Raw genomic sequence first — 15,628 nt, 5'->3', positions numbered from 1 at the left:
GAGCCTGGAGGAGGGCCGTACATCCAAGGGCCTGGCGGAGGGCCGTACGCCGCTCAGGGCCTGGCGGAGGGCCGTACATCCGAGGGCCTGGCGGAGGGCAGTACGCCGCTCAGGGCCTGGCGGAGGGCCGTACGCCGCTCAGGGCCTGGCGGAGGGTCGTACATCCGAGGGCCTGGCGGAGGGCCGTATGCCGCTCAGGGCCTGGCGGAGGGTCATACGCCGCTCAGGACCTGGTGGAGGGTCATGCGCTGCTCAGGGCCTGGCGGAGGGCCGTACATCCGAGGGCCTGGTGGAGGGCCGTACGCCGCTCAGGGCCTGGCGGAGGGCCGTACATCCGAGGGCCTGGTGGAGGGCCGTACGCCGCTCAGGGCCTGGCGGAGGGCCGTACATCCGAGGGCCTGGCGGAGGGCCGTACGCCGCTCAGGGCCTGGCAGAGGGTCATACGCCGCTCAGGACCTGGCGGAGGGCCGTACATCCGAGGGCCTGGCGGAGGGCCGTACGCCGCTCAGGGCCTGGCGGAGGGCTGTTGTAGCAGTTCAGGGGCACCCAAGCTCTGACCCCCATCCGCCGCCAGGAGTGACGCTCATGCAGCAGGCGGAGGAGAAGGGTTATCAGGCGTCCGAGATGCAGCGCGGTACAGAGCTGCCAGCGCAGGAGCCAGAAGGTCTCCCTCTGACCTCAGCGGGGTGGGTGGGGAGGAGAGCCCCCGGCTCAGCCTGGCCCCACCTGCCTTTGTTCCTCAGTCAAACCCACTCTTTGCTCGGGGACAGGGCTGTTACTTGCCAGCTTAGGCTACCACCAGTGGGGGGTCATCCGCAGCCGGTGGGAGCTGCTCAGCCTGTCACCCTCCACCATGTCACATCTCTCCCCCTTCGAGAGCGAGCTGAGTGGGGTCACTCTCTCTGCCTGTGCCCTGGGGAAGTTCAGACCCCCCCCCCGCCCCTGCCAGGTAAGACACCGGCTGGGACATCAGCGTTCCCCTTGGCTCGGACCTGCTGCGGCCCTGCGGGAGCCGCTCCACCTTGTCCGGCTGCTGGACGACTTTGAAGGGCTGGCGCGGCCCCACCCTCTGCGGCTGTACCAGCCCTTCCTCTTCCCTTGGGCTCTGCCCAGGGCCTCACTGGCTGGGCCCATGAGCTCAGCGAGGCTTTCCCAGAAAGCCAGGAAGTCCTCCACCCTGACTCGCCATCCAGGGGCGCCCCCACCTCCCACAGCTCTCAGCAAGCCCAGGGGTCCCCTGCCCCTTCTGCACCATGGCTCAGTCGGGGGGGAACCCAGTGGGCCCTTGGGGCACCTCCTGGGTGCAAACAGCAGGTGGGACAAGTGCTCCTCCCAGTCCTGTGGGGGCCGGTGCATAAAGGCCTCCAGCATCTGCCTCAATGTCCCACGGAACCTTCCCACCAGCCCGTCGGGCCCGGAGCGACTCCCCCAGGCCCAGGAGAGCCGGGTCCCAGGCTGCTCTCGCCAGCACCAGAGCAGGTGGAAATGAAGCTGGCCCCCTGGTCACTGAGGTGCTCCTTGGGGAACCCCGCCCTGCTGAAAATGGCCAGCAGAGCGTCTGCCCATGTCTGCCTCGGTAGAGGACAGAGCCACGGCCTTGGGGTAGCAGGTATCAAAATCCACCACCGCCAGGATGTATTTCTTCCCTGTCCGAGTCGCCTTGCCAGGAGGCCTCACTATATCTATCGCTACCTTCTGGGAAGGCTCCTCTATGATGGGCAGGTGCCTCGAGGCAGCTTTCCCCAGTCCCGGGCTTTCCCCACCCTCTGGCAGGAGCCGCAGGACCGGCAGTACCGCTGCACGGTGCAAATATCCCCGGCCAATAAAAGGGCTGAAGCAGCCTCAGCTGGGTGCACCAGATTCCCGGGTGCTCCCAGAGTGGGTTGTCATGGGCCAGGTGCAGCAGCCTGGGGCGATAGCTTTGGGGGACCACCAACTAGCACTGGACCCACCCCATGATCCTGCTTTCCCTGGGGGGAGCCACTCCTGGTACAGGAATCCTCTTTCCCACAGGAATCTCAGTAGAACCCACTCCTGCCACCAGATGTAGTGGGGTTCCGGGGTCCCCAAGCCCTGCACCCCATCCGCAGCCAGGAGTGACGCTCATGCAGCAGGTGGAGGAGAAGGGTTATCAGGCGTCAGAGATGCAGCGCAGTACACAGCTGCCAGCGCAGGAACCGGAAGGGCTCTGTCTGACCGAAGCAGGGGGTGGGAGGAGAGCCCTCGGCTTGGCCCAGCCCCACCTGCCTTTTTCCCTCCCCAGCCTCCTCCACACTAACTGCCGCCTCTAAGTCAAACCCAGCCGAGCTCCTCCATGCTCTTTGTTTGGGGACAGGGTGTTACCTGCCAGCCTAGGCTACTGCCCGTGGGGGGTCATCCGCAGCCGGTGGGAGCTGCTCAGCCTGTCTCTCTCTCTCTCTCTCTCTCTCTCTCTCTCTCTCTCACACCCCGCCCCCCGCAAGGTGCAGGGCTGTACACTGCTTAGGGACCAAGTGGAGGGCTGCACGCCACAGAGGGGCCTGGCGGATGCCATACGCCACTGAGGGGCCTGGCACAGGGCCATAAACCACTGAGGGGCCTGGCGGATGCCATATGCCACTGAGGGGCCTGGCACAGGGCCATACACCACTGAGGGGCCTGGCGGATGCCATATGCCACTGAAGGGCCTGGCACAGGGCCGTACGCCACTGAGGGGCCTGGCGGATGCCATACACCACTGAGGGGCCTGGCACAGGGCCATACGCCACAGACGGCCCTGGCACAGGGCTGTACACCACAGAGGGCCCTGGCACAGGGCCGTACACTACTGAGGGGCCTGGCACAGGGCCGTGCACCACTGAGGGGCCTGGCGGATGCTGTACACCACCAAAGGGCCTGGCAAAGGGCTGTACACCACTGAGGGGCCTGGCGGAGGGCTGTACATCATAGAAGCATAGAATCCCAGGCCTGGAAGGGACCTCAGGAGGTTATCTAGTCCAGCCCCCTGCCTAAAGCAGGATCAACCCCATCTAAGTCATCCCAGCCAGGACATTGTCAAGCCAGGACTTAAAAAACCACTAGGGGTGGAGAATCCACCACCTCTCTAGGCAACACATTCCAGTGCTTCACCACGCTCCTGGTGACAGTTTTTCCTAACATCCAACCTGCTCCTCTGCTTCTGTAACTTCAGACCACTGCTCCTTGTTCTGCCATCTGACACCACTGGGAACAGTTTCTCACCCTCCTCTTTAGAGCTCCCCTTCAGGAAGCTGAAGGCTGCTATTAAATCACCCCTCAGTCTTCCCTTCTGTAAACTAAACAAACTCAAATCCCTCAGCCTCTCCTCATAGGTCTTGTGCTCCAGCCCCTTAATCATTTTTGTTGCCCTTCGCTGAATGTGCTCCAGCAAATCCACATCCTTTTTATACTGGGGGCCCAAAACGGGACACAATATTCCAGACGTGGCCTCACCAGTGCTGAATAGAGGGGAATAACCACTTCTCCAGACCTACTCGAAATGCTCCTCCTAATGCACCCTAATATGCTGTTAGCCTTCTTGGCTACAAGGGCACACTGTTTACTCGTATCCAGCCTTTCATCCACCATAACCCCTAGGTCCCTTTCCGTTGTGCTGCTGCTGAGCCAGTCTGTCCCCAGCCTGTAACAATGCTTGGAATTCTTCCACCCCAGGTGCAGGACTCAACACTTCTCCTTGTTGAACCGCATCAGATTTCTTGTCGCCCAATCCTCCAATTTATCCAGGTCATTCTGGATCCTAGGTCTACCCTCCAACCTATCTACCTCTCCCCCTAGTTTTGTGTCATCCGCAAACTTGCAGGTAGTGCAATCCAGTCCCTCCTCCCGGTCATTAATAAAGATGTTAAAAAACACTGGCCCCAGACCCTGTGGAAGGCCATACACCATATGGGGCCTGGCAAAGGGACATACACCACTGAGGACCCTGGCACAGGGCCGTACCCCTCTGAGGACCCTGGCACAGGGCCGTACCCCTCTGAGGACCCTGGTGGATGTCATGCACCACTGAGGGCCTGGCGGAGGGCTGTGCACACTGGCGGAAGGGGCTGCCTGGCTCTCCCCGCCTGATGCAGGATGCTGGCCTGGCTCTAAGTCATCTGGCTGGTGTCAGGCTCTGAGGAGCGTCTCCTCTGATGGGGGGCAGTGGCCCCAGGCCCTGTCTGGGGATAATAGGCCCATTTCTAGGGCTCTGATCTCTGGGCAGCTGTACCTGTGTGGGCAGAGAACACCCCACCAGGCTGGGTCTGGGGACAGGCCTGGAAAGAGGAGGCATGCAGGTGCATCCCAGGCTCTTGGCCAGCCTCGGATTCAAGTCAGCCCATGTCTCTGGTTGGAGAGGGCAGGCTGAGCCCCACCAAACCAGAGCACTGCCATGGGGCTAGCAGAGCCCCACTGCTGCCCTCAGGCAGGATCCTGGCCCCAACCCTACTGACAGCAGCGCCCATGCAGAGCCGGGACAGGACCTAACGTGGCCCATCACCCTGCTGCAGCTCGGTGCCCCTACAGGGAGACAGACCGGGGCCAGGCTGCATGGGAGTGCCATTCCTCTGAGAGTGCAGAGTGCTGGGCAGGTCGTGTCTTGCCACAGTGCTGGGAGTGAACCCTCCCTCTAGCTGCACGGCCTCTCTGAGTCCGCCTGAGAACCCCGAATGGGGCACGGCCTTTGGGATGCCCCAGGCCCAGACCACCAAGCACCTTAGAGGCAGGCCCAGGATCTCTGTGCAGCGCAGGGTTAGCTGTGTGGACACCTCATTCTGCCTGGGGGCTGGTCCGGCTCTGTGTGAAATGAAGCACATGGCTCTCCTGCATGCCCGGGCTGGTTCCTGAGGCTGCGCTCTGTGGTAAGAGCTGGAAGGCATAAATACTCTCTCTACTGCCTGCAGAAGCTGGCCTGGTCCCTGTGCACCCGGCTGGGCCAGGGCTGGTCTGAGGGGCGCTGCTCCCACCTGGCAGCCACCACACATTAGCCCAGCTGAGTGGGCACTTTGCCCAGTCTCTGCCAACACACACAGCTGGGGATTCCCTAGCTTCCCAGGGCCTCAGGGGCCAAGGCAGAGCCAGCTGGGTGCGGCTGCTGTCGCTGGGTTAGCATTACTCCTTCCCTCCCCACTGGCCGCGCTGAGGCCCAGCCGGGCTCCCTACAGCAGCTCTCTCACTTGCTCTGGGCTGGGCACAGCTCCAGCTGGGACAAGCCTTCCTAGAGCTCCGTTTCAGCCGCTCCTGCCCCTGGGGAGGTGACAAATCCTGAGCAGCCAGACCCCCAGCTCCCAGGCATGAACAGGGCATGAGTGCCAGGGTTCACACTCCCAGGCCCCAGGCATCCACAGAACACAAGGGCCAGGGTTTGTGCTCCCAGAGCCAAACACACACAAGACACTAGTGCAGGGTTCACACGCACAGTCCCATGGTGCACATAAGTCAGGGGATCAAATTTCCAGCCTCCAAATGGGCACTGGCCACTAGCAGTAGTGGGTGGATGGATGGCAGAGGCCCATTCCCACCCATGACCTGGTGGACAGCCCAGGCATTGCCCCTCCCAGCTCGAGGGGGTGGTTCCAGATGCAGCACAGTGTTCAGAAGCCCTGGCGGGCAGAGCCCAGCAGTCTGTGCCGCTCTCCTAGGCCCTCGCACACCCTGCCCGAGGCCCACGGCGCGCAGTTTGCAGGGAGCCTGCCCCGTGGGGAGCACATTACACAGCCTCGGCAGGCGCTGGAATTGGTTCCAGATTCCACACCAGCTGATCTCACTTTGCGTGGAATTCAGACCCTGATAACACGTTCCCCCAGCCAAAGACACTCACTCCCACGTTTGTCCGTCTGTCCGTCCCCTGGGCTCCCCAGCCTGGCCCTGCCCCACTTTCCTTCTGCAGAAGCTATGTTATTGGCTGGCTCTGACCCTTCCAAACAGGGATTAGAGCCCTGGCTCCTGCCCTGCCTGCCTCCTGCTGCCTCGGAAAAACAAATCCCTGATAATTCCTTCTGTAAAAACAAACGCAAAGTGTCTGTGCAGCCCCACCCTGTCCTGCACTGCCGACCAACACAGCCACAGCTGCTGAAAGCACCGTGGTGAGCTGGGGGGAGCTCCCCAGGGCAGGGTGCAGTGGGATGGCAGAGCGGCGTGCTTCCCCACAGCAGTGCCCTGTCTGGGCCACAGCCTCACTCCAAGGGCCAGCTGCTGGAAATGGCAGAACTGCAGGCTGCACCTCAGGCCTGAGAGCTACGCACTGGGAGACCACAGGCAGAGATAGTCTGGCAGAAGCAAATGGCTGGGGCACTCACCTCACACGCACCCCTTCCCTGGCTGCTCAGAGCAGCTCATGTCCAGCTGGGGGCCCTCTGTGGCTTCCAGCCACCCCAGCAGTAAGCCGTGCAGCCCTGGCCCTGGGAGCTAGCCAGCTGCAGTCCCAGTCTGCCTGCCCCTGCCTACAGGACAGAAGGGGGAAGTGACGCTGAGACCCTGCCCCACATGCTGCAACTTGAGTCTAGCAGAGCTCACGGAGCCCTGCAGCAGCCTGGTGCACATGTCCTGAATAAGGGCCATGTCCCAGCCTGGAGCTCTGCACTGCCTTGGCCAGCAGCTGTGCCTCTCCCTCCCTTCCTGTCTTGCCATGGTGAACAGTGCCCAGCAGTTTCCAACCACAGCCCTGTGGGTTCTCATCGCCTCTGGCTGTCCGGGACTCCTGCCTGGACTCCCTTCCAGGCTGCTGCCTTGGGCTGCACAGCTGGCGGCGCTGCAGAGGGTTAACGGAAGCACACAGAGTGTTCACACTGGCAATCTTTGCACTGAGTTGGACTCCTTTAGACAGAAACATGGCACGGGACTGCCAGCCCCTCTTTCAAAGCTGGCCGGCCGAGCCCCTGCAGGGCCAGGCCTCTTCTCAGGGGCTTTCATGGGGAGAAGGGGGCCACATGCTAGGCCCTTGCTTGTGTCCATGCCAGGGCACTTGGATTTGAATCCCAGACCACTCGCCTGGGTGGGCCACGACTGGATTGCAGATGGACGTCTCTCAGTGAAAGATGTGCTCCGGCAAGAGTTCCTGAGCAGGAAAAAGGCAAACAACTGAGCAGGAGAGGCTGGCTGTGACGAAGTGAGGTGTGTGACTGCGGATGGGGGCAGGATCCGGTGACCCCCCCACACTCCGTGACACTGGCCGTCCCTGAGAACCCACAAGCCATCCTCAGGTGTGCAGCCTGAGACTGGGAGACACCTGGATGGCACACGACGCCAGCTAGCTGCCTGGGTATGGGCAACAGGAGGTCCTGTCCCACAGACAGCTGCTGTGCACTGTACTTATCTGCTGCACAAGAGGCTGGGCAGGGTAAACTCAGAGCAATTCTGAGGTCACAGCCAGTAGGAGGTGCTGCACAAGTAGGAGCATCACTGTCTGTGAAAGGCTGCTCCAGGTGCAGGGCAGAGTGCACAAGCCCTGGCTGCAGGGAGCCCAGTTCCATCGGCAGGAGGCGCTGCCGAGCACATAGGAGCGCCAGTTCCCACCTGTCCCAGCAGGAGGCGCTGCCGAGCACAGAGCGGCTCCAGTTCCCACGTGTCCCAGCAGGAGGCGCTGCCCAGCACAGAGCAGCTCCAGTTCCCACCTGTCCCAGCAGGAGGCGCTGCCCAGCACAGAGCAGCTCCAGTTCCCACCTGTCCCAGCAGGAGGCGCTGCCCAGCACAGAGCGGCTCCAGTTCCCACGTGTCCCAGCAGGAGGCGCTGCCCAGCACAGAGCAGCTCCAGTTCCCACCTGTCCCAGCAGGCGGCGCTGCCCAGCACAGAGCAGCTCCAGTTCCCACGTGTCCCAGCAGGAGGCGCTGCCCAGCACAGAGCAGCTCCAGTTCCCACCTGTCCCAGCCGGCGGCGCTGCCGAGCACAGAGCGGCTCCAGTTCCCACGTGTCCCAGCAGGAGGCGCTGCCGAGCACAGAGGAGCTCCAGTTCCCACGTGTCCCAGCAGGAGGCGCTGCCGAGCACAGAGGAGCGCCAGTTCCCACCTGTCCCAGCAGGAGGCGCTGCCCAGCACAGAGCAGCTCCAGTTCCCACCTGTCCCAGCAGGAGGCACAGGACGGACAATGCAGCAATGCTGGCTACAGGGGAGCTCCCAGGTAGTTCTCTAAGCGATGGCCTGCCAATGATTTGGGAGGTGGGGGCACCGTTTCGGTAGAGTCCCACATGAGGAGGGAGCCCAGGTGGGGAGAGTGCATTTTCCAGAACAAAGGTCTCTCTGTTTTGCTGTGTCTCAAGAGAGGATGCTCTGACACAGAGCTGAGAGCATGGTGACAGGAGCTGCCAGTCCCCCAGACGCTCCCTGCAAGCAGGTTGGCTTTTCACCACCTGGCACTTGCCTCTGAGTTGCTGGGTGAGCATGTGACTGTCACAGACTGAGTCTGCTCAAAGAGCAGTGGCCTGTGCTAATCGCCTTAGTGTGGAGCTGGGCAGGCAGGTGAGACACAGGCTCTTCGGGGGGCTCTGGGTCCACCGTGGGCACACTTGTAGTATCCCCAGAGCTGCAGCTGGAAGGTGTGAGGCTGAGTTCCAGGCCCATGTGATCCAGCCCTGGGTTGCACACCTGGCTCCTGCCGGGCATGGGAATCTCTCTCCATGGTCTCTGCTCCATGGTCCTGTCCTTTGCTGCTGTTGTGGACCAGATCCGACAGGGCAGGGCACCCTGCCTGACCTGGGCATGCCTGATGCTGTGGCTAGCGCCGTGGAGTGCAATGTATGTCTGCAAACAGGCAGCAGCTCGGCAGGGCTCCCCCATGGAACTGGGGAAAGAGTGCTTGCCACCCCAGCTCTCCCCAACTCCTTTCCACCCCCTTGGGGCAGGGCGAGCCATGCTCGGAGTCTCCAAGAGTGTCTCGGAGGGGGCCAGCCCTGTGGGCACAGCAACCCCACAGGAGGAGGGCAAGAGGAGTCAGGACAAAGAGCAGTTCCCAAGTGCAGGTGCTGAGCACCCTTGCCACATGCTGTGGTGGGATCTGCACGCACTCAGTACCTGGCAGGGTCGAGCCCACTAGTGGCAGATCCCCTGCACCTCCCTTCTAGGCAGGCCCAGTCTCACTTGCTGAGCCAGCATGGGCACTACCTAGGCTCAGGCTGCAAAGCAGGCAGGATCTGGGCCCCCTGCCACTGGCAGGACAGCCAAGCCACTGGGCAGAAAGTTGAGACATGGCACGGGCCCCACAGAGACAGGTCATGTGCTGGCAACCTGTCCACTCAGGCAGCCAGCCCAGGCTCGCCGACGAGTCCCCTATGGCACGGCCCTCGGCACATATGAGAACTGCGGTCCTGCGCCTTCCCCTGGGTGCCTGGAACTGATCTCCCTGGACATGTTGGCCTCACCCACAGTGGGCACAGCCAGAGCAGAGCAGAGCAGAGCAGGGCCCTTGAGAGCCCGGTGCAAAGTACATTCATGCAGCCTGCTGAAGGGGGCCACAGCTGTTCCTCCATGGCCTGGCCTGAGACCTCTCACCCCCTGCCCCACAGAAGAGCCAGTCCCACAGAGCACTGGCCCCCCCAGCAGCACCTTGTTGAGTGTTGTCTCCAGAGCCACCTGGGAGACACGCTCACTCCACCTCACCCCATGCCAGGGCCATGCTCACCCCACCTCACCCCACGCCAGGGCCACGCTCACCCCACCTCACCCCACGCCAGGGCCACGCTCATCCCACACAAGGGCCATGCTCGCCCAGCTTCACCTCACCCCACGCCAGGGCCACGCTCACCCCACCTCACCCCACGCCAGGGCCACGCTCATCCCACACAAGGGCCATGCTCGCCCAGCTTCACCTCACCCCACGCCAGGGCCACGCTCACCCCACCTCACCCCACGCCAGGGCCACGCTCATCCCACACAAGGGCCATGCTCGCCCAGCTTCACCTCACCCCACGCCAGGGCCACGCTCACCCCACCTCACCCCACGCCAGGGCCACGCTCATCCCACACAAGGGCCATGCTCGCCCAGCTTCACCTCACCCCACGCCAGGGCCATGCTCACCCCACCTCACCCCACGCCAGGGCCACGCTCACCCCACCTCACCCCACGCCAGGGCCACGCTCATCCCACACAAGGGCCATGCTCGCCCAGCTTCAGCTCACCCCACGCCAGGGCCACGCTCACCCCACCTCACCCCACGCCAGGGCCACACTCATCCCACACAAGGGCCATGCTCGCCCAGCTTCACCTCACCCCACGCCAGGGCCATGCTCACCCCACCTCACCCCACGCCAGGGCCACGCTCACCCCACCTCACCCCATGCCAGGACCACGCTCACCCAGCTTTACCCCATGCCACGGCCACGCTCATCCCACACAAGGGCCATGCTCGCCCAGCTTCACCTCACCCTACGCCAGGGCCACGCTCACCCAGCTTTACCCCATGCCACGGCCACGCTCATCCCACACAAGGGCCATGCTCGCCCAGCTTCACCTCACCCCACGCCAGGGCCACGCTCACCCCACCTCACCCCATGCCAGGACCACGCTCACCCAGCTTTACCCCATGCCACGGCCACGCTCATCCCACACAAGGGCCATGCTCGCCCAGCTTCACCTCACCCCACACCAGGGCCACGCTCACCCCACCTGATGGCAGGGCCAAGCTCCAGTCTCATCTGGCAGGTGCACACTCCTCCAGCCTGTATGTCTGCCCAGCAGTGCTGACTCCCGCAGGCCCTGCATGGCACTGGAGCAGCCCACCGAGAGCTCCGCAGCAGCGCTCCGTCTCAGTGACCAGGCTCTCGCCCAGCCGAACATCCACCATGTGGTGCCAGCCTGGAGCCTTGCTCGCCAGGCCTGGGGCTGAGCCTCTGCTGGGGGCAGGGCAATGTCCCTGAAAATGCCTCTGGGATCTGCCCTTCCAGGCACGGCCTGGCCCATGAGGGGAGGTGGGAGCAACTAATCTGCCCTAGTGATTGCCAGCATCCGCCCCACCCCCCAGGTACCCTCCAAACCACAGCAGCCCTGCAAAGTGCCTCCTGGCCCGGCTCCGGGCAGCCAAGGGCAGAGACTCGTGACTGGTCTGGGCAGCCGGTGGCCTGGCCATAACAGCACCTGCCCCCCTGCAGAGGCTCATGAGTCCTGACACCTGCCCTGCACATTCCAGGGGTCTCTGACCCCCAGCTTAAGTCTGACGGGCTCTTCTCTAGGGAGGGGGCAGTGCAGCCAACGGCTACATCCCCCCCGCTTGCCAAACCGCCAGTCTGCGGCTGTGCCTGGGGAATGGCAGACCGCGCTCCCGGCCCTCAGGAGTGAGACACACAGGCTGCATCACAGCTACACACACTGAGCTGCACTGGCTGGGTCACACCTGCACACACAGATCCACACAGGCTGTCACAGCTACACACACTGAGCTGCACTGGCTGGGTCACACCTGCACACACAGATCCACACAGGCTGTCACAGCTACACACACCCAGAGGGGTCCGCACGGGCTGTGTCACACCTGCACACACAGATCCACACAGGCTGTCACAGCTACACACACTGAGCTGCACTGGCTGGGTCACACCTGCACACAGAGATCCGCACAGGCCGTGTCACAGCTACACACCCCCAGAGTGGTCCGCACGGGCTGTGCCATGCCCGTGCACAGAGTAGCACACTTGGGGGCTGTCTCTGCCAGGCTGTGGCACACGCTGCCAGGGAGTCTCCCGCCTGGCACAGCCGCACTCGGGGGTGACAGGCGGGGTGTGTCTCTCACACCCACACAGCCGGGGGCCGGGCAGGTTCCCTCACACCCGCACCTGCGGGGAGAGCGCCCCGCCCCGCCCCGCCCCGCCGGGCACCCCGCGCACACCGAGCGGCGGCTGGGGAGGGGAGCCCGGGCCAGCGCAGGGTGCGGCCGTTCCCCAGGGGGTGCGCGGGGCGAGCAGGTGGCGGGCAGGCGGCCGCGGTTCCTTACCTCCTGGCCGGGCCGCGGGGAGCGAGGCGAGGAGGAGGAGGGCGCCGGGGAGCAGGGACGCGGCCAGCTGCCCCGCCATCTCTCGCTCTGCGCCCTGCGCTCCCGCCGGGGCGTTTTATCCCGCGCCGCGCGCCGGTGGCTTCCAGGGCCGAGGGGAGCGGGGGGGCGGGGCCGGCGGGAGGCGGCGGGGGAGGGGACGGCAGGGAGGGCGGGGGGAGGGGACGGCGGGGGGACTGGCCGGGGCGGGGGGAGAGGGGGGACTGGCCGGGGGACGGCGGGGGGGCTGGGGGAGGGGATGGCTGGGGGAGAGGGGGGGCTGGCCGGGGGGCGGGGGAGGGGACGGCGGGGGGGCTGGGGGAGGGGATGGCTGGGGCTGGCCGGGGCGCGGGGACTGGCGAGGCGGGGGGGGAGGGACGGCGGGGGGCTGGCGGGGGCGGGGGGCCGGGACGCGACGTCATGGCCCAGGGCACGGGCACACCCTCTCCGGGCGGCTGGGCTCCTTCCCGTTCCCATCACGCTCCAGGTCCGACGCGCCTCGGCCAAGCCCGCGGGCAGCTGCCAAGAGCCGTGGCCGAGGGGCGGGCGAGGCCCGGGCCGCCCCCCGCTCTGCCTCCGCCGCGCCCGAAGGCCGGGCTGGGCCCCAGGCTGGCGGGCCGGGAGGCGCTCGCTCGCTCCCCGCAGGGCCCCGCTCCCGGGCCCAGGGCAGCGTCCAGCCCCGCCCCGCCCCAGGGCCCCGCTCCCGGGCACGGCAGGGCGCAGGTGGGCAGAGAGAGGCACAGGGCCGTGGGGGGGCAGGGAGCGGGAGACCAGCACCCCGGGGGTGAATGCGGTGAGGGGCGGTGTGATGGGGGGTGCGGACGGGGAGGGTCGGAGCGCCCAATGGGAGGAGCCAGACCGGGAGGGCTGCGGGGTGGGAGCGGTGCATGAGGGAGATGTCGTGACGGTGGGGGAACGAGGGGTCACAGCAGCCCGTAGGGGACAGACCCGGGGGGGATACAGGGTCTCCGGCTGGCTGCGCCCCGCGCCCGCGCCCGGAGCAGCCCCAGTGGTGGGAGTACGAGGGCGGTCACAGCATCCCGTGGGGGGACAGACCCGGGGGCGTAGATACGAGGGGGGGTCACAGCAGCCCTTGGGGGGGCAGACCCGGGGGTGGGGGTACGGGGGGTCACAGCAGCCCGTAGGGGACCACCCGAGGGGGTGGTACGGGGGAGACCACAGCATCCCGTGGGGGGACAGACCCGGGGAGGGGTGATACAGGGTCTCCGGCTGGCTGCGCCCCGCGCCTGGAGCAGCCCCGGGGGTCGGGGTACGAGGGGGGTCACAGCATCCCGTGGGGGGACAGACCCGGGAGTGCAGATACGAGGAGGGTCATAGCAGCCCGTGGGGGGCAGACTCGCGGGTGGGCGTACGGGGGATCACAGCAGCCTGTGGGGGGCAGCCGGGGGGGTACAGGGTCTCCGGCTGGCTGCGCCCAGCGCCTGGAGCGAGCGGCGGGGCAGGGCTGCGGCGAGGCCGGCGGCCAGCAGGGGGCAGCCGCACGGCGTCCAAGCAGGTGCCCGGCAGTGGAGCTTCGCGCGGGGCTGAGCCGGGAGCTGCTGTAGCGCCAGGGCCGGTCCCTTCCCGCGGGCGGCAGGAGGGACCCGAGTCAGGCCCGTGGGCAGCCTTGGCAGCTGCCCAGACGCGTGAAAGGCTGAGCCGGGGCCGGGGCTGTGTCCCACTGCTGGCAGCAGAGAGCCGGGGGTTGGAGCTGCCCTCCACCGCCCGCTGGCTGCAGAGAGCCCAGAACTGGCTGTGCCCACAGGCATCCTCAGTGTGCTGAGTCCTTGCTGCCCCCTGCGTGCAGGGGGGACCAGCTGTGGGCAGACGAGTGTACCCGCTGTAGGCCGGGCAGGGACGCAGCACCTCCTGGGTCCAGCGGGTCATTGCATTCCTCAGCAGGTGGCACAGCCAAAGCATCAGGTGCCACTTGCTGCACGCTGTTCAATGGCTGGAAACCCCCCGGCTGGGCACATGGGGCCTTCGGCAGTGCTGGTTCTCTGTGAGCCCAGCCCTCATTGGCAAGTGCCTGGTGTCCACTGGGCTCTCCTGCTGGGCCAGGCATGGCACCGAGGGACACTGATACCCCCTGGGGCTTGCAAATTAGCAGCAAGTTCATTTCACTCCTTCGTGGGAGCCAACAATCTGGAACACATGGCTCCCGAATCTGTGAAGTGCTGCTCACAGGCCTGGGTACTCCTGGCTGGTGCTGCGGCTGTCTGGGCCCACTGGAGAGGGAAGCAGCTGGGAGCTGCAGCTGCAGGAGACCCGGGGTCAGTTTGCAGCCTGGGGCGGCGTGTCTCCTTCCGGGCTGGGAACGTCTGCTGGAAGGTGCGAAGCCAATAGATGCACACAGCATGGAAACCCAAACAAGCAGGGCCAGGTCTCAGCTCTGGGGGAAGGGTCTTCACTCAGGTGGTCTTTTTATTTCACCTGCTCTTGCTTTCCCTTTGCAAACTCTCAACCCCCCCCCACAGGGAAAGCGTGATGATGCAGGCTTGGCCATGGAGAAAAGGGCAGTGGGCAAGAGCAGAGCGCGCTGCTCGGCTGATGTCCGTGCTGTGCGATGGAATGTTTAAACAAACGGAACGTAGCTGTTAAATGCAAGATCTCCTGCCTTTGGGTGCAGAAAGTCACGCAGGGCAAGGAGTGGAGGGATTTGCATGTAAGCAAGAAGAATTTTCACAGCCATTCCAGATGCCTGAACTGCGCATACCCAGCCAGTAGGGATGGACAGTCTGATACCCCTATGAGACTGAAGGTTTGGGAGCATTTCAGACAGAGGTTCGTTGTGTTTATGTCTGCAATGTATGCATACACACTGAGCATGCCAGGGAAGTGGCCTTACTGTTAATCATAGCTGGTACAGCCGGAGATTTAGAAGAGCTTCCAACTCTCACCTGCAGACAGTGTGGATTTGGACAAAGTCCCAGCCCAGTTCAGAGCTCTTTGTGTGATGAGAACAAGGGAGGCCTCTGAAAAATCCCTGCTGCGCCCAGATACCGAAGGCACAAGTGATGGGGGAGCGAGCTGCAGATGTCAGGCTAAGATACCAATACCGCCGTTTTGGCTCTACCGGATTCCCTGCTGAGGGACAGCCCCTGGGGGCTGCAGTGAGCAGTTGCTGGGAGCGTCTGAACAGCTGAGATCAGAAAAAGCCCTGCAAACCTGTGGGGCAGTGCAATCGGCTGACCTGCCGGGCAGGTGGTGTGGGAGGAAGAGGAGAGCTTGGAAACCACGCGTGAGGTCGCTGGCAGAAGAGGAAGGATGAGGATGGGGTGGATGTGTTGGAATCAGTCAGGTGGGGCAAAGAAAGAGGCTCTCTCTCTCTCTGTCTCTCTCTCTCTGTACAGAGATTGTCCAGGGCTGGGCAAAGGAGCAGAGTCTGTTGGAAGGACAACTATTGGGTACAGAAATGTAGGCAAACAAACCACACAAGCGATGGAGAGCTCCAGGGACAGCCCTGGGGATGACGCACTGAGTGTCAATTCCAGGTAGCAGCTGACACTGGCAGACACCAGTTGGCCATTTCATTTGATGGCACGCCTCTGGCACCCAGATCACACCACCCCCCGCACTCCCAGGCTGTGGTGCAGTCTGCCGAGCAACAAACCCACCTGCAAATGGACAGAGGGCCGCCCATGTCGGCAGTGGGAAGCTGTTGCCTTGGAGAATAAACT

At 64.3% G+C, this 15,628-nt stretch overlaps 1 protein-coding gene across 4 annotated transcripts in view; it reads right to left on the bottom strand.

Annotated features, from left to right (window-relative positions):
- The window catches only part of ELN (elastin), a 64,891-nt gene extending 52,835 nt beyond the window's left edge, over positions 1–12,056 (bottom strand). For 2 of the 4 annotated variants that reach the window (XM_075013479.1, XM_075013478.1), the window contains exon 1: positions 11,913–12,056. In XM_075013479.1, the coding sequence (XP_074869580.1) occupies positions 11,913–11,991 (79 nt within the window). In that variant the 5' untranslated portion in view covers positions 11,992–12,056. The remainder of the gene's footprint in view (positions 1–11,912) is intronic. The other 2 variants (XM_075013476.1, XM_075013477.1) reach the window with 2 other exon arrangements.
- Positions 12,057–15,628: the final 3,572 nt, after the last annotated feature.

This window comes from Carettochelys insculpta, chromosome 19 (assembly GCF_033958435.1).
Source record: "Carettochelys insculpta isolate YL-2023 chromosome 19, ASM3395843v1, whole genome shotgun sequence".
NCBI classification, from domain to species: domain Eukaryota; kingdom Metazoa; phylum Chordata; order Testudines; family Carettochelyidae; genus Carettochelys; species Carettochelys insculpta.
Note: the sequence above shows the minus strand (reverse complement) of the source record. Positions and strands in the feature narration are given on the sequence as shown.